Below are 24,159 nucleotides of genomic sequence, written 5' to 3'. Positions count from 1 at the left end.
ATGTATCCGTTCTCCTCCTTTCATGTATGCGCTCGCTTCATTTTCAGCAGACACGCGACAGCACGCGAAGTGTGATGGTAACGGGTGTGAAAGCCGGGCACGGCAGATTTCAGACTTGACACACATGACTTGGGATTGCAATGAAAAGTGTCTTTTTAATAACCAGACTTGAAAGAGGAAAAAAAAGAGAATAGGAAATATTGTAATTCCTTTTTAGTTGATGGCCATTTAGGCGATTATAGGGGGGGAGGATTTTTCAATTTCACTGCCATTGGTTGCAAAATAAAACAAGTTTAATGAAGGAGTAAGGGGGCGGGGGGCGGGTGGGACAAGCTTCTGATGGAAAAGTGTTCATTTATTCATGCTCCATGATGACTTTTGTGTAGAACACAGTTGCAGGAATGTACAAAATCTAAATTCTAGTTACTCGCACTGAGGTCGAAACACAATCGTAGTTTTTACTTTCTTAAGTGTCATACAAATGTAAAAATAAGTTGTTGACAAAACGTCATAGTAAAATAAAATAAATGAAAGGAGATATGTATTTTTTCACAATTTAAAATATCCTGGATGACTTTTTTTCCTCCAACGAGCAAAATCAAGAGTTAGAGGTTCAGAACATGGATAGTTAAAATAAAAATACCCCAGTTATTTACAGTCAAGCCATTTCCTACAGTATTAAGTTTGAAGATACAGTATATTTTGTAACTGTAGTCTTTTTAGAGAAAGACACGAACCTGCGATGGAAATTGTTTGTTCCTGTTTTATTTTTCTCTCTTTATATTTTGTCTGCATGTTTACTTACAGTTTATGGTGAGACTGGTCAAAATCATGTACCCAGGTGTCTTTACAACATGTGCAGGACTAGCTTTCATCAAAATACTCCAAGAATTAAGAATTCTAGGAATTATAGTTTATATCAGTTATAATGAGCCCATCTTTTTTTTTTTTTAGACCAGCCCTGTCTTATGCAAACTAGCAACTGTATACCCCGCCCCATATACTGCTGGACCTATGGCCAGTCTGGCTTTTGTTACCATGACGACCAAAGGCGTCGCTTCAGACGCTCCACTGTCTGTATGTGTCTCCGCCATGTTCTCAACTTCCCAACTTAGAAGCTAACACTGTTAGCTAACGCTAATCAGCGTAGCCATCAGAACTCAATGCAGCTCTACCGACCTTTGAACTTTGACGTGCTAGCAGGGGTGTCACACCTGTGAGGGATGTGGATGCTTCTGCGTGACAGCGCCTTTGCATCACAGTGTCCCTTGTGCCTAAAATAAACACATGGTCGCTACTTTGCGGATTTCTTGAGCATGAAGCAGTAACAAGAAGGCGATGGCATGCATGTTATATGGTGACGCTGCAGTCTTGCTGCTTTGAATGTGAGGCTGCTTACTTCCTGTCCAAAATCTTCTTTTTGTTTAATTCTTATGACCCTTGTTAAGGCTGTGCAAGCAAACCAGAAGCCTAGATGCTCCCTGAACTGCGGACTCGTATGTAGCGCACTTGAGCTGAGAGTGCATAAGCAGCGTTTTACCTGCCACGGTCGCGTTTACGCCGTCTTAACAACAATGCCGCTTTGAGCTTGTGCTGAGTCAGAGGTCAGTCTCTTAATCAGGGAGAAAGCAGTGGAGCAAAGCGAGACTCCAAGCTGCCGCATGGCTCTGACAGATTCGCATTGCTTTGGTTTCGTTGTTTGTGGATGGTCATTTGTTACATGTCCACGTTAGAACAGAAGTATGCATCATCAACTGCAGCTGCTTCAACGTGTGTGAGGCCTGTGAGCCTCCTTCGTCATGAATCAAAGGCTGGAAAAGGAGACATGAGGCTTACTTTTTAAGACTTACTGGCTTGGATTTCATCGTAAAATACGTGAAGGGAAATATGACAAATGAATGACTTAATACGTCATTAGAATTATTGGGAGCATATCACAGCTGTGTTATCCCTTTTTGCATGGGTTATTTTACCTCTCTTTTTGTAGCATTTACTGGTAATTGACTTTGGCAATCTATTACAAAAAAATACAGAATTTAATTTTAATCCTTTGAGAAATACAGTCATAACATTAGAAAAGTAAATTTGACTTAAATGTAATATTTCTGTATCATATCCATGGACTGTACTTAAATAAACAACCCCCAGATTTGGGAGATTGGACTATTTATAAACAGTTGAAATCCAAATTATTCATACTTGGGTCAAATTAAGTGTTTTTTTTAAAATATTTTGTTGAATTGCTATCTCCTGGCTGGAAATGTTAAAATAAAATGCCAAACAAGTTGTGTTAGTGATATGAATGAAAACATATTCATCATCTTTTAGAATTTTTTTTGAGGAATTACAATATATTGCACTATTCTAAAGTAACTTCGAGGATAATGGAGAACATTTGAATGAATTTGACAACACTGCATACAGCATTTATTGAGAAACTATATTTTTGTGTGAATGTAAAAAATAACTGTGAAATTACCATCAGCTTTTACTGTACATCTAGTGCTTGATGAAAGATATCTTTTGAAGTTATGGCCAAAAAGTTCAACGGACAATAACACATTTTCCTACGTGTTTTTGACAATTTCCCCCCCAAATTAGGAAAAGTCTACCAGAACATCTGAACTTTGTTTGGGGTTCATCAGAGGCACTTTAAATGGTGGCAGATGTGTGCTGAGTTCCATTTAGAACACAGCCACATTCTAGTTCTAAGATTGAATTTTTTTCAAATGACTTGTGCATGCTATAAGTCACATTAATGGTGGAAGAAGTGTTGAAATGATTAATCTTGCTCTCATTTTTATTTTTTTTTCACAAAAACCTGACATTTGAACGGGGGTGTGTAGACTTTTTTTTTATCAACTGTATTCACCAACATCAACTCGTATTCAAATTGAGTTGGGGATGCATATTTTGGGGTTTAACTGTACAGTGTTCCCTCGCCACTTCGTGCTTCACGTTTTGCGCTCAGTGCTTCGTGGGTTTCCAAAATATTCATTAAAAAAAATAAAAATAAAAATACAGCCATATCGGCAGCCATATTGCGGAAAGACGCGTTGTTTTATGTTGATGCGCGCGAGAGGTTTCCCTGCATGCCAAACAAAGTAATGAGTTGACTTGAATGAGGCTTTGTACATGCCTGTACTCATACAAGGCGCGTGATTGGTTCCCGGCGCGACATCGACCAATGAGAGCACGAGTGGATTTATCCCGTGAGCTGATTGGCTGCGCGTCATCGCAGCCTCACACCAACATCTTCCCTTGTTGTGTCTCGCCAGTCTCGTGCACGCTGTTGTGTTCGCAATAACTTTTTTTGTTGAAGCGATAATTTTTTTGATTAGTTAAGCAAGCCCTTACAATGCCGCCGAAGCGCTGTGCCCCTGCGAAAGTTTCCTCCGGGGCGCCTAAGAGGAAGAAGAAACTTTTAGATTTGATCAAAGAGGACAGAAGTTATGCATCTTCTCTCAGGAAGGCAATGTTGATGAATGTTAATTACTGTATAATAAATGTTAATTACTGTTTAAGGTTTAATAATTAAAGATTTAAATAAATAAATATGTGTACTGTTGTAATCTTTGTCTTTATAATCTTTATAAATACTGTTTACATATTTTAAACATTCTGGTACCCACATACACATCCACGAAAATTCCTGGGGGGAGTGCAAATCATACTTGGCGGTTTTTCACCTTTCGCGGGGGGTTCTGGTCCCCATTAACTGCGAAAAACAAGGGACACTGTATATGTACAGTATATAGACAAAATGTTTTTTTAATTTTTTTAAATAATGTTAATTTCTAAAGAAAGACAAATAAAATCTCACAAAACTTGTAAATACTTGTTTCCCTCCTCTTGGAATTGCATGATTTACCCCAAAATGTGTTTAGGGCATGAGTAATTATTGGCTTAGCAATATATATATATGACTAGAAACCACTCGGAATAAAATAAATACATGAACCTTCAGTGAAGTAGTGAAGATTGTGAACATTCAGTGAAGAAAATGATGATCAAATGTCTGGACCACTGCTGAGCTTAAGCATGTGTTAGAGGGGGGAGGACGTCTTATGACGACCTGTGTGCTTGTGTGTGTGTGTTTGTGTTGGTGGGACAAGAGGGCTTAAATGATTAAACAGCAGCCTGGCCACAGACAAGGAAGAGAGAAGCCCCCTGACTGTGGGAGGCGTCTTCAGTCGCATCCCATTTGCATGACTCCCTCTGTCCTGCTCAGGGAATTAGCCTTTCTTTATTTCCCCCCTGTACCGCTACCTCCCTCCTTCCCTCGCATGCCCTGTGCACGCACCTCACAGAGCGAGCCTCCATCCAGCGGCATCTCATCGGGACAGACAATGGAGCTCAGTATTTAGGACACTTGGCAGGGTATGCATGTTGGGAGGGGGCGGACTACGGGGACAGGGGCTGCTAAGTAGCTCATCTCGCCTCCTCGATACAGGCATGGCAGCGCTACACTGCAAGGTAAGCGCAGGACACTTTGTGACCTTGTTGCCTCAAGTGTGCTCACATCATCCCCGCCATAATGCAATTAAACACGTCGCTTGTTTTGATGAGCACTTGTTGTCAACATTTGTTCATCTGCGGCCCAACGCTGGCTCGGCTCCCTTTCGGCCAATCGTGGGAGAATGCCTTTGGTTAGACAAGAGGTGTGCAAACTTTTTCCTCCTAGCGCCGCAAGGTTCACTATGACGTTCTTTGAATCTAATTCATTAAAAAAAGGCTTAAAGCAATCCATTAAGCCGTTGAATATTGTTTATATATTATAGTTATTTTTGAAAAACTGCTACATCACAGCTTTCTGTTAAAGGTTATCAAACAGAAAGTTTTTTTTAGGATTTTGGGGTGGCAGATGTCCGCATTCAGAACCAAAACAAAAGAGATCTGAAGTAAACTGACCATTTTAAAAGCAGTTGCTTGAGGATAATTAATGTGATGTGTTGACAAACCGGACCTTGACACGGAGCAAACTATTTTTGCTCCTGAAACGGACTAACTTCATTCACCACGATGAAGAGATTTTTTTTAATTACTATTTTAATGGTAAATAGAGTGGTGCCTTCACTTAAGATTTTAGTTTGTTCCGTAACCAAGCTCTTGACTCGAAAGACTCGTGTCTCAAGTCATCTTTCCAACCTGAAATGGATAGAAATGTCATTAATCAATTTCCAACCCCCAGAAAAACACCAACAATTGTACTTAATAAAAGCATGCAGTAATAAAATAATGAAATGACATGGAAAGCATTACACAATCTGAGGATAAAGAATATATGCCTGTGAGTATTGTTGCTGCACTGTTAGTGTTCAATCATCCGTTACTAAAGGGCTATATGACTGCCAGTCGATGCTAGTTTCATTAGCCCTATGGTGTTTAGCATTGTGTGTTAACGGATGTTTTAATTATGTGGTTTGCTTAAATACACAACGTCCAGTTCTCTATGTTTTATGTTTAGTTGTACAGTAAAATTTCAACTGGGAGTGGCAATAAACAGCCTGACGCAAGCATCTGGCCTCTATTTTGAAGAATTGTTCGTTCGCTGCCAAACTGTTGCTTATTGTGAAGTTCTCTACCACCACGGGTAGAATTTCTTAAAAATATTTTTAGAAATAGCGTCGCAGACCCTGTCGAATGCTATTTTTAGTATTTGCTGCGGCCCGCTAAAAGTCAGGCAGTGGGTCGCAAATGGCCCTGGTCCGTACTTTGGAACCCCTGTGTTAGCCTCAACTAGGATGAATCAGTATCGATTCAAGATAATTGCAAAGTGAGAACTCATCCCACTCTGTCATCTAGATAATACACCACTGTGAGCGAGTGGTGGAGACATGGGGGGGCTTATTAAATATGTCTCCCCAGAAACATTTCATCCCATATCTTCATGGAGCAGATGTGGCATGAAGCAATTAAGCCGAGTACTCTATGTAATAGAGTGCACGACTCTCATCGCAACCTTTGCCTGTTTGACAGTCTGTCGCGTGTGACGCCATGTGACGGCTGAACCGTATTTTGAAAGCATTTTAGACTTAATAATTATCTTGAAAAAGAAATAGACGGGCACAAATGTCACGAAACCCACCCCTCGCATCCTGTCATGCATGATTAAAAACTCTAGAAAGCGTTTTACCTCAAACTAAGGCTGGAAATACAGTACATGGCTCAAGTGACACAATTCACAATTTTTCTGCTCTTCGAGTGGCACAATCCGCTACATGCGGAAGGTCACGTGACCAAACCCGGAAACGGGATAACTGATGACGTGATTGTTTGAAACCCGACATTTTGTTATGGTTGGTGTCTTTGGACAAAACTCTAATATTGGAGTCTTTGGTGGTTCTGTGGTGACATCTTGTGTTAAGCAAAAGACATTGTAGATGATTAAAAGCACTACGGGTGCTTTATGCAATGGATTGAACACAAACAGTGCAGCAACACACGTAGACAACCAATATAACAGGACTCACACTCATATAGTCGTTATCGTCTTTGAAGAATGACTAATTTTAGTACCAAACTGATGAGCTGGGAGGAGTTGAGAACAGTATGAACAGTATATCTGTCTTAGTGGCCAAGGCGAGCACACCAGAAGGAACAGCACAATGATCATTCAGTTGATGCAGTGTGACAATTTTTTTAAATTCTTTTAAATTCTATTTATTGATGTCATTACAGTTTATTTTTCGTGAGTACCATATTATAGTGCTATTTTTCTCATTAAAAACACATTTTTGTTGTTTTTTTGTGTGAGGCTGGAGCGGATTAATGGCATTTCCAAGTGATTTGAGATACTAGCATGGTCAAGGAACCAATAAAACTCTTATCTCAAGGCACCACTGTACACCGATTGGTGACTGTACAGTGGATCCAAAATGTATTCACAGCGCTTCACTTTTTTCCTTATTTTGTTTTGTTGCAGCCTCACTCCGAAATGGAATACATTGTTTCTTTCTGACAATTCTACACACTACACCCCATAATAACAACATGAAAAAACATTTCTGGGAAATGCTTGCTAATGTATTAAATAGAAAACTTAAACCACATGTACATAAGTATTCATAATATTTGCTCAATACTTTGTTGCTGCACCTTTAGGAATAATTACAGCCTTAAGTCTTTTTGAATAGCATGCTAGCTTGCTAGATAGCTTGGCACAGCTTTGCCCATTCGTCTTTGAAGCACCTCTCAAGCTCCATCAGGTATAATGGGGAGCGTAATTGCCATTTTTAGCTCTCTCCAGAGATATTCAATGCGATGCAAGTCTGGGGTCTGACTGGGCCACTCAAGGACATTGAAAGGAGCTGTCCTGAAGGCACTCGTTTGATACATTAGCTGTGTGCTTTGGGTCATTGTCCTGCTGAAAGATGAACTGTCGTCGCAATCTGAGGTCAAGAGCGCTCTGGAGCAGGTTCTCATCCAGGATGTCTCTGTACATTGCTGCATTTATCTTTTGTCTCAGTTTCCCAGTCTCAGCTATTTGGGTTTCCGCGCATGTGCGTTGTTCAATATGGGATGCACATGGCATTGAATCAATCACAACTGGAATCTTCTGGTTGTCTTAGAAGACGTTTCTCCTCTCATCATTCCTCTGTTTAAGCACACAGGCCAGACAGGAAAGCTCTAGTGATGAGAGGCGAAACGTCTTCGAAGACAACCAGATGAGTCGATGTGCAAAGGATTAAATGCCATGAGAATGAAGGAGAATGTTCTCACACCCGTGGAAGATGTGGGTGTTTCAACACCCACACTTTTATTAGTGCAAGAGTTCAACACCAGCAATTTTTAGTGGTAAGGAACAGTCAGGTCTTGTCTCACGGGCTCCTCGTATAGTTGTAGTATATAACACTAGCTCTCTCTGTCTTGAAATAACCATTACGTGATCAGGTTAATTCGGGGTAAACAGTTAAACCGAAAGGTGTCCTGGCAGGAATTTTCTGGGACGAGGACAAAAGACATACCGTCCACTGACACATTGTTGCTTTGGTGGTAATTCATCAGGTTTTTTATCTTTATTTCATCAGTAAGTGAACCTGAGGCAAATGGGTGTGATGGCAATAACGCTATGTTCACAATGGAGGTCAATTCCATTTTTATTTATTTATTTATTTATGCCCAATGTGACGTGTCTGATTTGTTTTTGATTTGTTAATGAGAACGGTACAGTACAGATTTTAATTTTTTTTCAAATCTGATTCAGGCCTTTTTCGTATGTGGATATAAATCAGATATACTGTATATGTGATCAGAGTCCAGTGTGGATGTGCAGGTAGCTAATCTGACCTATACATCAACAAAAGGCGACAAACTTCACAATTGCTTGACAAAAGAGACATGCAACAAAATGGCAGACGAACTCAGTGGCGAAAAGAAGATGCTTTATAGAAAATGTTGGCTCCGGTTGCACAAAGTCCTTGAAATTGCCTCAAATGCGTGATGAAGAGACCTACGCAAGGGGCCAAATTGACTTCCTGCAAATACACTGCGCCATGTGACGTGTTTGTGTGCAGGCGCAACGACTCGTTGGCATCCAGAATGGAAGTTGCATTTGTTTTTGTCATGTGAACGACGACAGAAAAATATCAGGCATGGTGTGTTGCGGTTGTGAACATTGCCTAAGATTTTGGCCCTTTAAAGTCTGCGTGCGTCTTTATTAGTGATATCAATATTGGGGGTTGGATTGCATCATGAATATTTCAAAGCTCTCAGTTGGAGAGGTACTGGGGTGTTTTTGCTGGAAATTCTCCAGACCAAAATGTTGACTTATTCCATGGGCTAGCCACCATCCCTCCACAAAATTACAGATCAATCAGTTTACTCGTTTTTGCGTAATCCTGCTAAAAACAAGTACGGATGAGAACTTCATTGGCTGAGGTAATCAACGGCAACTCCCTACCCAATTATATTGCAGTACGTTCTGTTGAGTGTTGTTGTCACCCAGTCAGTTGATACTAAATCTGCTATGACGTTCCACTCGTATTCTCCTGACAGACTGAAGAAGATCTTGGGAATCAATACTTTTTGCCATCAATAATTCACGAGTGAGAATTTCGCGCATCGCTACTTTGTGGTAAAAATAAGATCCAATGTAGCGCGAAATGGATGGCAGCTTTATCTCTTGAACATTCCTGGCAGGTGTCAGGAGGGAGAAGATGGGATGAGCAACTTCTAGATGAGGCTATTGATTGAGCTGTTTCCCAATTGCCTGTGGAAGTGTATTCCAATCTTTTGATTTTCAATCAACTGGCCCAAGGAACATGTTTCATTGCAGAAAACCTTTAATGCTGCATTTGTCAAGCTCAAATGTAAAAAACAATACCGTGGCTGTCTGATGACAATTAAGTGGGATACCCACAAAAATATACAGTGGAAAAATACCATTTGAAACATCTTGGTACTACAACCAGTTTTAAAGAACTGTACACTGTTGTTGTGTATTGCAAAGTCATGTAAAATGTTGTTTACGTCCATGCTCCTCTAGCATTGTCGGAAACAAGTATTTGCAGGTGATGTAGTAGCATTGAAGAAGTAATAAGACGAAGCAATAGACTGTTGTTGCGTTTCCGTCTCGGGACAGATTTAACACAATGCCCCACACATTGAAATAACAAACAAAAGAATGTTATAACGTCAAAGTTTTTATATTTTGTTGCAAACGTTCAGAACCAACATATGTTCTGCAAAATATGCAAGCAAACAAACGATTTCTTGGAATCGAATTACTGCGAACCGATTCTCGAATGAACTGTTTTTAGAGTCCCATCCCTAATCAGAATCACATCTCCACCTTTAGAACCAAAACAAGAGCAATCTGTATTCAGATGACTTTGACACGGAGCAGAAAGTGGCGCAAAAAAAAAAACCCCAAAAAACTTGATCAACAAGGTCACAACATCTTACTGAAGGATGTGTGATTGGTGGAAAACGAATTTCCTGCCTTGCCACACAATGTAGAAATTAAGTAGTGCAATGCAGGCAAGCGACACAGGCAGTATCAATTGTTGATTTTAGTATATGCCGCGGGAGACTAAAGAATGTACAGCAGCCCCGGAGGGAGGCAGTAGTTTGGACAACCTTGCTCTAAGCAGTGCACATCTTCCCTTCTTTGACTGATTAGAACCAATCGAGCCTTAACCCCATCTTGGCTTCTTCTTGCGCGGATTATCACAAATCTGATGTTAAGGATTGCTACTGTAGATTATGTGTGAAACTCGATGGGGCGTTGGGGGCCGTCGGAATGTCTTGGTTTTCAAGCCTGAACCCTCCAAATGCTTCCCCATCCCCCCCTCAATCCAGAAGCTGGATCTGCTTAACTGATAAGGAATGGTTATAACTCCACCCCATTATCATCAGAGAAGGAAGGGGGTCCTCTTCGCCTGGCGACATAAGGGGGTTATGGGGTCATGATAACAAGCGCAAATGACAGCAGTGGTCAGTGGAGGGATGCTTCAGAATCCCAGAATTTGTCCCCCGGCAGCGGCTTCTTGATGTAGTATGACTTCTAATCCCGGCGCAATCAGGTTGGGAATTCTACAAGGACTAAAAAGGGAATTGATTGAAATGATGCGAGCAGACTAAAGCTGCAGGCGACTGTGGGGGGGGAAAAAAAATCACTACAATCGGTAAATAACTCTGGCATGACCGTTCGTGTACTTCATGGGAGTGTTAAAAATGGCGGCATTTGAGGTCGCTGTCACATGTAGGCCCGTTGAGTAAGCGTGACGACGGGAGGGTGCGCTCCAAGATAGAGGCCCCCGCTTATTAAATTAATACTGATTATAAAAGCATCCTGCTTCCTTTCTTCCACTGTATCCATTCGCTGGCAGCTCCTAATGTGATAGATGGGATTGGCCGCCTCGCCGCGCACCCCCGACGTTAAAACGAGGCTGCCTGTCATCTCCCCTAATCTCTTAAGTGCATCTATTGCCGCCATATATGATTCATGGCCGGGACAAGACTTGTTTTTGGCAGCAAAGACGAGCTGAGCAGGGGAAGGAACCGAACGAGGGAGAGTGGAAATAAACACAATAGCATTGTATGACTTCAAAAAGAAGGATGTGGTGAATCGACGGGCAGCGGCAGGTCACCAGGCTGTAAATGACTGTTTGCATAGTTTCATTACCACTGCACCGCAGCACACAAAATTTCTTTTTTTTTTTTTTTTTTTTGGGCTGGTGTTGCTAGGAGACGCCAGGCTCCTCTGTATCCGAGCAGATGAACACTTTGGACAGGATGAGCGGTCACGAGTTTCACACCAAACACTTTTGGTCTTTATTCTACATGTGTGGTCGCCATGTAGACACAGGAATACACAAAGTTTAGCCTCTGCTCACACCCGAGTTGATTTGAATGGTTGATACGGGTGTCTCAACACAAAGGAGACGGTCACAACTACTCATACAGCTGCAGTAGTATTTGTTAGTTTTTTTTCTGCGTAGGATAAAGAAAATATGCCTGTGAGTATTGCCATGTCTGTCTGCATGTGTTGCTCCACCATTTTCTGGTTATTTTCTGTCTCAGACTGAGAATCTTTTTTAATAGTGCATCAGTGTCCGTAACCTTTACCTAGACCCATGCTGTACCAGTTCTAGTACGTAAATACGAATAATAATACATATAAAATAGAAATACATAGAAATATTTAAATAATAACACAAATACCCCTACTTATACCGTATATACGTACAGTGAATCTATACTGATTCATCTACTGTACTGATAAATAATCATGTGTATAACATATTTAGCAATAAATACGCTGTATCTGCAGTATAACTACCTATACAAACATTGTCCATATACTGTAACTGTACTGGTATTCAAACCCAAGCTATACCTACTCATATACCCATGCTGTACATATAACAAAACACATGCTGTACTGTACTTCACCTATACCCCATTGTACAGACACATATGCAATATACAATATGCAATATACAGTTACATACAATATACTGTACCTAGACCAAAACGTATAGACTGTACTGTACTGCACTTCACCGATGTGTAGATCAACTCGACTTATACAATACCTCTAAAATTACATACAGAATATTGCCCTTTTTCACTCATACTATCCTAGTCATAGAGTGTCTCTTCCCAGATGTGCATACCTGTACAGAAACTACAACTATACATATACCTACTGTATATTGCCCTGTGCTTGTAACTATAATTATGCTTTATCTGCACCAACACATATTATCCATAGTGAAACTTTACCTACACCTCAACATACTGTACTGGACCTATACCTCTACTATACCTATAATCATACAATACCTGTACAGTTACATATACTCTACCTGCTTACCATTACTACATACAGTACCTATGTACACTATACTGTATCTATACCCATAGCTATATATGTACTAGAACTACATACATACACATATGTACAGTATGTACGTAGTGCTGTATCTGTAACTATACCTTTACTGTATCTGTACCCCTTCATAGAGTTAAACTTTACCACGACCTGTATGGTATCCTATATAGTAGACCTATACATACCTGTGTACTAATGTGGTACCCATACTGTGTTTTACCTGTACCAAAACACTAATGTACTGATACCCATACATCCATCCATCCATCCATTTTCCAAGCCGCTTCTCCTCACTCGGGTCGCGGGCGTGCTGGAGCCTATCCCAGCTATCTTCGGGCAGGAGGCGGGGTACACCCTGAACTGGTTGCCAGCCAATCACAGGGCACACATAAACAAACAACCTTTCGCACTCACGTTCACACCTCTTGGCAATTTAGAGACTTCAATTAACCTACCATGCATGTTAGTCCACCGTGCCGCCGATACCCATACAGTTACATATGTAATATATATACCCATAAGTATACCTGTACTAGAACTACACCTATACATAATTATATGTATACAGTATTCCGTATTTAGAAATGCCTCCAATGTACAGTATGTATACCTACCTACAGCAGACCTACCGTAGGTACCTGTACTGGTGCTTAGATCTACTTTATACCATCATGTACTGTACTGTACCTATACCCCTACTATACCTATACATACTCTTATAATAGCTCCACAGTTAAATACGCTGTACCTATTTACCAATACAATATACCAGTATTCATACCATACGTTTTTTTTGTTTTTGTTTTGCACTGTACCTTTGACTATACCTATACGGTACTGTATCTGTACTGATACATCTTATCCTTATAGTTAAACTTCACTTCGGCCTGTAGAGTATCCTATACTTTATCTATAGCTGTACATATACTCAGGCCATACATGTACAGTACTGTACTGCACCAATACCAGAACTTTTACAGTCCCCTAAAATACCTATACCAATATGTTTATTTGTACCTGTACTCATTCTCTACCTATACAGTATATTATACCGATATGGACACCAACACCTGCACCAAGCCAGTAGAAAGAGATTGAGGCATACATAATAAGACACATCATTCCTTGTGTAATTTCTGGTATCAAAGTCATTGTAGCAGGCACATCATATGGTAAAGAAATGTCATTTTAAAATGTATAATGAATTAATTCACCCATTGATAAAGCCTAATTATCCTTCCCATTGTCTCTGTGGGTGCTTGCGGACGCGACGCTCAGAAAGCTGTTGCTTTTCATATTGTGTTAGTGGGTGTGTGTTAGCGTGTGCACGGTCGAGGTGCTTGCTGGCTGCCGGTGATATGTGTGACATTAACGTCTTTGGGGAATGTCGAGATGTCTGCTCAGCTGAACCGGCAGTGGTGGTTTGTTTTGGCGAGGGTCCACGAGTCAGTCAGTTGGTTTGAGCCTCGGAGGCTGACAGGAAGCAGTTAGTGTGAAGATACTAGTGACTTAGCATGGAGGAAAGGGTGACGTTGATGTGTCACGTCGCGTGATTGTGTGCCATCATGTTTTTGAAAATGGAAGAAGAGAGACAACATAACATTGTCATTTAGGGCAGTGATTTTCAAGGTGTTGTACGTGTACCACTCGTGGTATGCCCAAATACAACTTTGAAGTTCAATACGTTTAATCTGTTACAACTGTTAGTTATGAAACATTCATTCACATACATTTTTTGGGTTGAACCTTTATGTGCAATACAGTTTAAGTGAATCATTATCTATTATTTTACTTTATTTAAGAGCGGTGTTAATGTTCAAAGCTGTGTACAATATTACAGTGGCTTACAATAATATTAAATACATTATATGTTATATGTTCTTGGAGTAAAACCTCTGTCTTGTTTTTGATGAACACTTCATTTTATGAAAAAGCAACTGTATTCTTTAATATATATTTTCCTTCTACATTATATTTTATTGTTTTAATTTAAAAAGTACACAATTAAAATGAAAACCTTTTTTTCTCTTATTATTATCATTACTTATTATTAACATCATCATCATTATTATTAGTAGTAGTAGTAGTAGTAAGTGTAGTAGTAGTAATTATTGCTGTTGTTATTTTTATTATCATTGTCATTATTTCTGTTTTTGTTGTTTTTATCATTTTTCCACAAAGTAGTTTTTTATAATTTTCTATTGTTCTCGTTATTGCTGTTATTGCTATTAACAATGATAAGGGCGATTTTTTTTTTACTTAAAAGAACAAGTTTGGAGTAGTGGAAAAACATTTATCATTTTGTCTCCATGTTATCATATCTTGTTATCATATCTTGTAATATCATGTCATTGTATTTAATGCACTTTTCCATCAAAGTATGAAAACATTCTCTTCATATATTGATGAAGGATCTCTCTTGTTGTGTCTCATTAAGGAGAACCAGGCAGTCCCGCGAATGTTCTATCCGCTGAGCGTCTAGCTGAAGCCCCTCCACCAGGCAGTTGTCACGTGGACATCATGTCAAACCTCAGCCTGCTCCTCTGTCTCCTGCTGCTGCTCTTTGGCTCCCTCGCAGGTCAGTGGCAGGCAAAAAACTCCATCTCAGCTACAGCGGTACCTTGATTTATAAGTTGTATTCATTCTGTGACCATGCTCGTAACTCAAATCCCTCGTATCTCAAATCGACGTTGGCCACCCCGCCCCCCAAAATTGTTTTTTTGTAAAGTGTAAAGTAAACTGTATAAAAACCTGCAGTAATCATATAATACAATTGAATGTAAAGATTTAATCAGTTTGGCAACAAAAAAAATTCCATCTGACCTTCGATTAACTTAATCTTTCCATTTCAACTTTTTTTTGTTTTGTTTTGTTTTGTTTACCTTTTTCACCAAGCTTGCTCACATGTTTCTATAATTTGATGCTTAAATTAAATGGACATCATCCGCTTCCTGTTTTGGAGTATGAGTACAAAATGCAACAATACCGGTACTTTCACTGTGAGGTAATCAACGTAAATCAACGGATTTTGTGAAGTTCGCAGCCGCCATCTAGTGGCGGATTGTTTGAAGATCACTCGTACATCAAGTTTTTGCTCGCAACACACAACAAAAACATTTTAAGGAATGCCGAAAACTCCTAAATTGGGGCACTCGTAAGTCATTGTACCACTGTACTTCAACTTCTATAGCCTGTGAGAGGCTGATTATCTATCAATGTTTACCAAGTTAATTGATTACACGTGAGGAAACCCAAACCATGTAAAAACTGCAGTACTCATAATGCCAAAGCTTTCTGTCCCTTTATTATTGCGAACGTGCAGCGCAATCAACCATGCTGGAAACAAAGCCAAGTGGACATAAAACAATAAGTGGGGAAAATGGCCTGTCTGAAAAAGATACCGCCGCCTTGGTGTACTTTGAGCTATTACTTGCAGCTCGCCTATTGATTTCAGTCTCCAGATTCAAATCACAGTTCACTTCAATAAATCATTTAGATTTTTCTTTCACTACAGCACCACTTCAGGTTATATAGAATTGTGAAGCTCCGCCCCATACAGACCTCTCTCATCTTCTATGCACGTAAAAGTAAAGTGCACAGTCTAAAGCGCCGATGCATCACAAAAGGCAGCAGCCGACGGCGTTGTTAGTGCGACTCAAGAACATTGGCCTGACATTTCTTTGGGGGTGAAGGATGAAGGTTGATGGCCAGTGTGATGGCAAAAACAAAACTTGAGCCCACACACAGCACTGTGCAGCCGCTGGTGCCTATAGTTCAACAACTGCAGTGATGCTAATTCACAAGGAAATGTTTGTCATGTGTTGCATTTGTGGTATTGATTAAATTAACACCTTTAATTGATTCGCATGACGTTAATGTGAGTGATTTGACTCAATAATCTGTCAGCCCAGAGTCTTATATGCAGCGTGCATCTTGAAAATCAGATCCCGTCAGATTTTATCACTGGGCTAGTGTCAATACTATTTTCTTTACATACAAAAATTTTACAAAACATTTAACACAAACATGAATAACGTGTGCATGAACATTATGTAAAATAACGTCATTATTACATAAGGCAACGTTACACAGAGTAACACAATGTAACGCAACACGGTGTAACACAACACGATGTAACGCAGCACAATGTAACGGAACACAACGTACTGTACTGCAACGTAACATAAAGCAACGTAACTGTAACGCAATGTATCGTACGTAATACACCCTTAAGTAACATAACAACGCAGCATAACGTAATTGATCATTACGTAACGCAACATAACGTAATGCAACGTAACGTAATGCGACATAACGTGATGCAACGATGTAAAACAACAGAACATAGCACAACATAACATACGGTAACGCAGCGTAACAAGGCACCTAACTTAACATAACACAGCGTGACATAACACAGCGTGACGGAACACAACGTGACGGAACACAATGTGACGGAACACAACGTAACATAACGTGACAGAATGACATACTGTTTAAGACAACATAAGACATCGTTACGTGGCACATCCATCCATCCATCCATTTTCTGAGCCGCTTCTCCTCACTAGGGTCGCGGGCGTGCTGGAGCCTATCCCAGCTGTCATCGGGCAGGAGGCGGGGTACACCCTGAACTGGTTGCCAGCCAATCGCAGGGCACATACAAACAAACAACCATTCGCACTCACAGTCACACCTACGGGCAATTTAGAGTCTCCAATTTATGCATGTTTTTGGGATGTGGGAGGAAACCGGAGTGCCCGGAGAAAACCCACGCAGGCACGGGGAGAACATGCAAACTCCACACAGTCGGGGCCGGGGATTGAACCCGGGTCCTCAGAACTGTGAGGCAGACACTTTAACCAGTCGTCCACCGTCCCGCCGTTACGTGACACAGTAAAACAAAATGTAACGCAACAAAATTCCGCAACATAATGTGTATGAAGCTTAACGGAACACCGCATAACTATTTAAACATGGTTTCGATAGCAAGAAGGTGTAATGTTCATGTTTATTAATGCTAATCACTCGTAAGTCTACTTTGTCATGATCATGGAAAATCATTGACAGTTGGACCTTTTCAGGCTGCATTTTAAGTGCTCCCAAATTTGGCAACATAAATTGCAGTGCCTATTCAAGTCAATGACCTCCATGAATACAGTACTTAAATCAACATTTGCCACTTGAACTTTTCCTGAATCCAACTTGCATAGTTATAGTAGCTCTGACTCACTCCTTGATTACATCTTTTTGTTAAAACAAACAAACAAACACCCTACGCGTTTGAATATGCTAACTCTGTTTCCTTTGCTGACACGCTACAGATACATCTATGCATGAGGAGGAACCTGACTTTTATGGAGGTATGTCACCGAGCCTTTACTGCTCTAAAACATTTACTGGACTTAAAATGATGGCAAATATAGACTTTGCCAATCTATAATTCCTGTCATCTACTTTAGAACAACACATATCACCAGTTGGATTCGATTTACAACTGGAGATGAGTTACTGCGCTGAGCGCTTGATTATGCTCTGGCCTTCAAAGAAGGACACGTGCTGTAAATATAAGGTCAAATCCACAACATCTATTACACACTCATTATGATCTGTCATCGAGAGGTCATGTTCTACCTGAATCTTTTTGTTTGGTTTTCACATGTCCAGGCCAGACGCAATTCACATGAAACTTGGTTTGGAGTATAAAGCATTTTATGATTGATTTTCTTATATCTTGGTTCTACTCCTAAGCAGAAAATACAATACTAAGTGCTCAGTTATCTGATGTGTGCAAGTGAATGATCTGACTAAAAGTTGCCCAGTTAAAATGACATAGATAAAGTTGAAATGTGACATCATGACATATTGTGCATGTTATTGTGGTTCCGATGATAGTGTTCACAGTTGATCAGATAAACATCACTAGCAGAGAAATGCGACAATAGCTATGTATGTCATGACTTAACTGTTGAATACAAAGCGGGACACGATGGACCAAACATATTTACATTCACAGTAGACTAGTTGCTGGAGTGGTGCCAATGTCCTTGGGCAATGAACTGAATTCCCAACTGCTTGGGCTGCACCAACACTTGTACCCTTATTGCACGTCCATATGTTCCTATTTATGTATTGTATATTTATGTTGTATGCAAAAACTCAATGTAACATACCATAGAACAAGACTACTTGATATACTGCAATGTAATTTCACATCACGTAAGACAACCGCGTCAAATCACACAACATACCCCACACAGTGAAACCCAATTTAACACCACGTTTCGCAACAAACGTAACGTAGTGTCACGTAACTTAGTATCACAAAATTGTGTGTCTTGTAACCCATTCCCACACAAACGCCGTGCCGCGTAACCCAGTGCCACGTGACAAAGTGAAATGTAACGATGTGTTAGGTACCGTAACATCATGTGACAATTTAATGTCACCTAAAGCAATTTAGTGATATGTAACATCACATTAGACAAAACAACTTAAACAACATGGTGTCAAATAACACACAATGTCATTTATATTTACATACATATTTTATGTACAAGTATAAAATATTTGTATACAGTATACTGTATAAAAATATAACGTCTAACTTTGTAACGTAGTATCTCGTAACACAGTGTATTATAATGTGGTGTCTGGTAACACTGTGCCAGGTTATATAGTGTAATATATCGTGTTGTCACGTAGCGCAACACTATGTAGCGGAACATCATGTAACGCTACACCATGTAACGCAACATAATATAATACCAAACAGCATAAGACAACATAGTGTCAAATAACACAGCGTATCCTAACATTTGTACATGTTCTATTTATATTCATTGTTATATTCATAACAATGTAACATCACATTCATGTAAAACTTCGTAACTTAGTGTCGCATAATGTAGCGTCACCTAACAAAGTGTCACGCAACAAAGTGTAACGGTATTGGTTGTCCACCAGTACAGCGTATTGGAGCATTTTGTCACGCTACTCAAATTGACACAACATCACATTACATAACGTAACGACAAATTATGAAAAGGATGAAAATAATAGTCTGTTTTATCCAGGTGTTTTCTTTCTAGGTTTTTGAAGATAGAGCATTGTGTCTTCAGTTTCAAGCGATAGTGTGTCCTGGTGTTTTTACTCTCTGCAAGTTGTTGTTTTTCTTTCCTGATAGAAAAGTAATCAGACTGTCAGCATGAGGCGTACTGCAGGGGGGGTGGGGGGGGACTTGCTGATTTGTTGCTCGGGAACATGTTGAATTAGGGGACAAACCATATCCCCCTTGTATTTTTGTCAGAAAGTGTTTCTGTGCAAAACGCTGCATATTCTGTGATTTGCTATATTTATAGTCGATGACGCAGTCAGCATACAAGGCGGGAACATTGTGTAGGTGGTCTTCCCGCTGAGATGCACAACAGAGTTCTTCTGCTCTCCCTGTCAGCCAGATCTTAATCACGGCAACGTCTATATCGCTGCTACTTCGCTTCCTTTTCTCTCACATAACACCCACGCATGCATTTTAAAAGCTGTCCAGCCGCAATATATGTTCTCTTCTTCTTCTTGAATCGCAAATATGCTTAAACTCAACGAGTATCCATCTATCCATCCATCCATCCATCCGTTTTCTACCGCTTATCCGAGGTCGGGTCGCGGGGGCAGGAGCTTTAGTATTAGAACATCTTAAAAATTACCGCTTCTTTCTTTGGCAGTGTTGTTGTTTTTTTGTTTTTTTCAAAATTCTGTGCTTCAATCAGTCACAAAGGGGTCAAGCATTTTGTTTTGCCTTTTCTTGACACAAACAAATCTAGTGAGATGCAAAGTCTCTGGTTTTAAAGATTTGGATTTGTGGAGAAAGAAGAAAACACTGTAATCAGATCAGCTACTTCTGAGAAATGGCAGTCATTTTAGTCTCAGTGGAATAATTCCATTTGTGGAGCACATTTATTTCAGTCACAGTATGATTTTCTTTCGCTCCAGAGATGATTCCTGCTGTGCTTAGTGATGATTGCTACACTCTGCTTTTGGTTCCTCCAGGAAACATTCCATTATCATTTAGACTTGCTCCTGTTCAGTTAATGTTAATGTGTGAAGTCAAATCCAACATCTATCGACATATTCACATAGGTGACCAATTGGATCAAATGCAAATAAAATGAAATTGATATTATGACAGGTTTTTACTGAGTAAGGGTCCATAGGTTTTTTTTTTTTTTTTTTTTTGCAGTGTGTGAGTGGGAAGGAAGGGCCACTCTTTTCACTGAGTGTGAATAAGCTCTCACTTAATCCATTCACAGTCAAGTGTTCCCAAAAGACGAACAGAAAGTTGCTTGATGCACTGTAGTAACATATAAGAGTAAGACAGTAATACTGTACAATAAAATAAAAGAAACATTTTGTCCCTTTCGGGATGATGGTGCAAAGAGTTTGGGGGTGGTTAAGAAACGGCAAATTATTAGTTAAAAAGAGTCCTTTTCCTGCAGCTGCCTTCTATTTATCATTTTGACTCCAAGCTCCATTATGAAGCCATAATAAGTCATTGAAGGGACTTTCCGTCTTCTCTACATTTGGACTTTAATATTCACCAAAGTTACATAATCACTCATTCTTTTCATGACCATTTTTTTTTCAGCATGTGGCTCTAATAGTGAAGGATCGAAAGAAGTCGAACTCAGTGTAATACAACAAAATGGAACATAGCATCCATCCATTTTCTTAACTGCTTATCCACACTGCAGTCGTGGGTGTGCTGGCGCATATCTCAGCTGACTTCGGGTGAGAGTCGGGGTGCACCATGAACTGGTCGCCAGCCAATCGCAGTAACATAGCACACAACATAATCCATCCATCCATTTTCTGAGCCGCTTCTCCTCACTAGGGTCGCGGGCGTGCTGGAGCCTATCCCAGCTGTCATCGGGCAGGAGGCGGGGTACACCCTGAACTGGTTGCCAGCCAATCGCAGGGCACATACAAACGAACAACCATTTGCACTCACATTCACACCTACGGGCAATTTCGAGTCTCCAATTCATGCATGTTTTTGGGATGTGGGAGGAAACCGGAGTGCCCGGAGAAAACCCACGCAGGCACGGGGAGAACATGCAAACTCCACACACGGGGATTGAACCCCGGTCCCCAGAACTGTGAGGCTGACGCTCTAACCAGTCGTCCACCGTGCCGCACAACATAATGTAATGTCATATAATGTTACATGTGACATCAGACAATACAACATAGCATTGAGGAACACAACACAAATAAATCAACACTGTTACGTAATTCCATGTAACGTAACGCCACATAATGCCACGCAATGCTGAATAAAGTCACGTAACATAACGGCACGTAATGTAACAAAACAGCACATAACGTAATGGCACATAACTGAACAACATCTAAACCCTAACCAACTTTGCCAATTTCAAAACTAGTATCGGAGACAGCTCGTAATATGCAAATAAGGCAGCTGTGTGGGTTGGAGAGAGGACACAGAGGCAAGTCAGACACAAGTTCACGAGAGGGTGCAAGAGACCGCAGGGTTTCCAGGCTTTCTGTGGCCTGCTTTGACAACCCACCCTCCCCCGCCATCTGTCATATCCCACATTACAGTAAAACAATTGGACTGCCACCAGGAGTGATTGCTATGCTCAAATAGAGCGCTCTGCTCTTCTTCTATCTACTGTACAAATACTTTATCCACAGCAGGGTCGCTAACGTTCTCTTCACGTGTGTGTCTGCGTTTATGATTTAAATTCTATTAAAGAAAATCTTCTGCTAAAATCATCCCTCATTCCCAGAACAGATTTTCTCACTTAATTTGCCTCCCATCAGCCCCGCGGTGCCTCGTTTCAACCGCTTTCAATTCTAAGCAAGCAGTAAGTAAGCGTCCAACCAGTGAGATTAATTCCATCTCGACCTACCCAAACTTATTTCCTGATGTTTAGAAAATCCCCATGCAACTGTATCACATTTAAAAACCTTAATATGCCTCAGTTGGCCCAAAAATTCACCTTGTGGATTTGACTACACAAATGATTAACTGGAATTTATGAGAAAATAAAGCAGATGTCTGTTGGTCTATATTTATGGTCTATGGTCTTGTATTTCAGTTACAATCTGTGTGGTAAAATAAGCGCATTTCGCCATGAAAAATGTGTCTTTCCACTCTCCTTGCCAATGCAGCTGTCACGTTTTGATGGAAGTGCCCCTGAACTGTCACCAGTACTCACCCTGACTTTGTTGATGTTTGTAAGTCCGTCCATCTGGTTGCTGTTGTTGTTGTTGTTTACCTTGTCCTTGTTTGCCTGCAGATGAAGCCACAGGTTACGGGCCGGTGTTTATGGAGCAGCCGGTGGACACCATCTACCCCGAGGAGTCACCCGAGGACAAAATCACCATGACCTGCCGGGCCCGAGCCAGTCCACCTGCCACATACAAGTAACATATGTTTCCTCGTACACGCCACACTTGTTTTAAAGTCCCTGCACCTCCCTTGACTCCACATTTCTACTGAGTATAAATGCCAAGGTCAACAGGATGGTTATTTTAACCTTGACACCTTTTTAATAGATCTTGTGACCATGTGAAATGTATATCATTATAAATCACAGTACAGAGTTACTGTACAGCGGCACGGTGGCCGACTGGTTAGAGCGTCAGCCTCACAGTTCTGAGGACCAGGGTTCAATCCCCGGCCCCGCCTGTGTGGAGTTTGCATGTTCTCCCCCGTGCCTGCGTGGGTTTTCTCCGGGCACTCCGGTTTCCTCCCACATCCCAAAAACATGCATTAATTGGAGACTCTAAATTGCCCGTAGGTGTGACTGTGAGTGCAACTGGTTGTTTGTTTGTATGTGCCCTGCGATTGGCTGGCACCCCGCCTCCTGCCCAATGACAGCTGGGATAGGCTCCAGCACGCCCGCGACCCTAGTGAGGAGAAGCAGCTCAGAAAATGGATGGATGGATAATACTGTACAGAAAAAAACATTAACTGTGCAGACAGCCATTCAAGTGTAAAAATAACCACTGTCTTGAGTAAAATATGAAAAAGAAAAATAGACTGCGCTAAGGGAGACTGTGGGCTGAGGAAAATGGACAGGTGAAGCAAACAAACTGCTGCAGCAAAGTACATCTTGTGAGCGCGAACAAAATGGACCACTTCAGCAAAACAGAGATTGTGGGCAGCAATGCAAACTGACCACTGCAGAAAAGTGGATACTTTGATCATTGAGACAATTGATTGCTGCAGCAAGGTAGAGACTCTGGGAAGTGATAAAATGGGCCACTGCAGAAAAGTGGAGACTGTGGGCAGTGAAAAACCCCCAAAACTGACCGCTGCAGCAAAATGGAGACTGTGGACAGCGAGAAAATGTTCCGCTGAAGCAAAGAGGAGAATGTCAGCAGCGACAAAACTAACCGCTGCAGCAAAGTTGGCAGCAACAAAATTGATCGCTGCAGCAAAATGGCGACTACGTTAACTACATTGATGACATTGGAGTTTTACAGTGATGAATGTTCTTCCAGCAAGTAATTATTGATGCCAAATGTCACAAAAAAGCCAACGACAAAGCCTTTTAGACATTTAATGCGTATTTCTTTTTCATCGGACCGCAACAATATGCAAATTCCTGCTCTCATATGTCTTCCCACTAACAATGATATAACTGTCAATACAAGTGGTTAAAGGGGGGGGGGAAAAGGGCAAGACGATGTCATTGCACAGTGCAGCAAACCAGAATCTGTTTTATCATGAGCGCAGCCAATTTCGATGCAAATGTATGTCAATGATGTTCCTTGTCATGTCTTTCTACTGG

At 40.7% G+C, this 24,159-nt stretch overlaps 1 protein-coding gene across 3 annotated transcripts in view; it reads left to right on the top strand.

The window, feature by feature from the left end:
• cntn1a (contactin 1a) overlaps nucleotides 1-24,159 on the top strand; it is an 81,742-nt gene that overhangs the window by 26,125 nt on the left and 31,458 nt on the right. Inside the window, exons 1-4 of one of the 3 annotated variants that reach the window (XM_061773760.1) lie at nucleotides 4,216-4,476; nucleotides 14,778-14,918; nucleotides 17,665-17,703; nucleotides 22,660-22,786. In XM_061773760.1, coding sequence (XP_061629744.1) covers nucleotides 14,861-14,918; nucleotides 17,665-17,703; nucleotides 22,660-22,786 — 224 coding nt within the window. In that variant the 5' untranslated portion in view covers nucleotides 4,216-4,476; nucleotides 14,778-14,860. Of the gene's footprint in view, nucleotides 1-4,215; nucleotides 4,477-14,777; nucleotides 14,919-17,664; nucleotides 17,704-22,659; nucleotides 22,787-24,159 lie in introns of those variants that run through there. The other 2 variants (XM_061773759.1, XM_061773761.1) reach the window with 2 other exon arrangements.

The sequence above is a fragment of the Phyllopteryx taeniolatus genome, chromosome 5 (assembly GCF_024500385.1).
Source record: "Phyllopteryx taeniolatus isolate TA_2022b chromosome 5, UOR_Ptae_1.2, whole genome shotgun sequence".
Taxonomy (NCBI): Eukaryota; Metazoa; Chordata; class Actinopteri; order Syngnathiformes; family Syngnathidae; genus Phyllopteryx; species Phyllopteryx taeniolatus.
The sequence above is the reverse complement of the archived record's forward strand: the minus strand, read 5'-3'. Positions and strand labels throughout refer to the sequence as shown.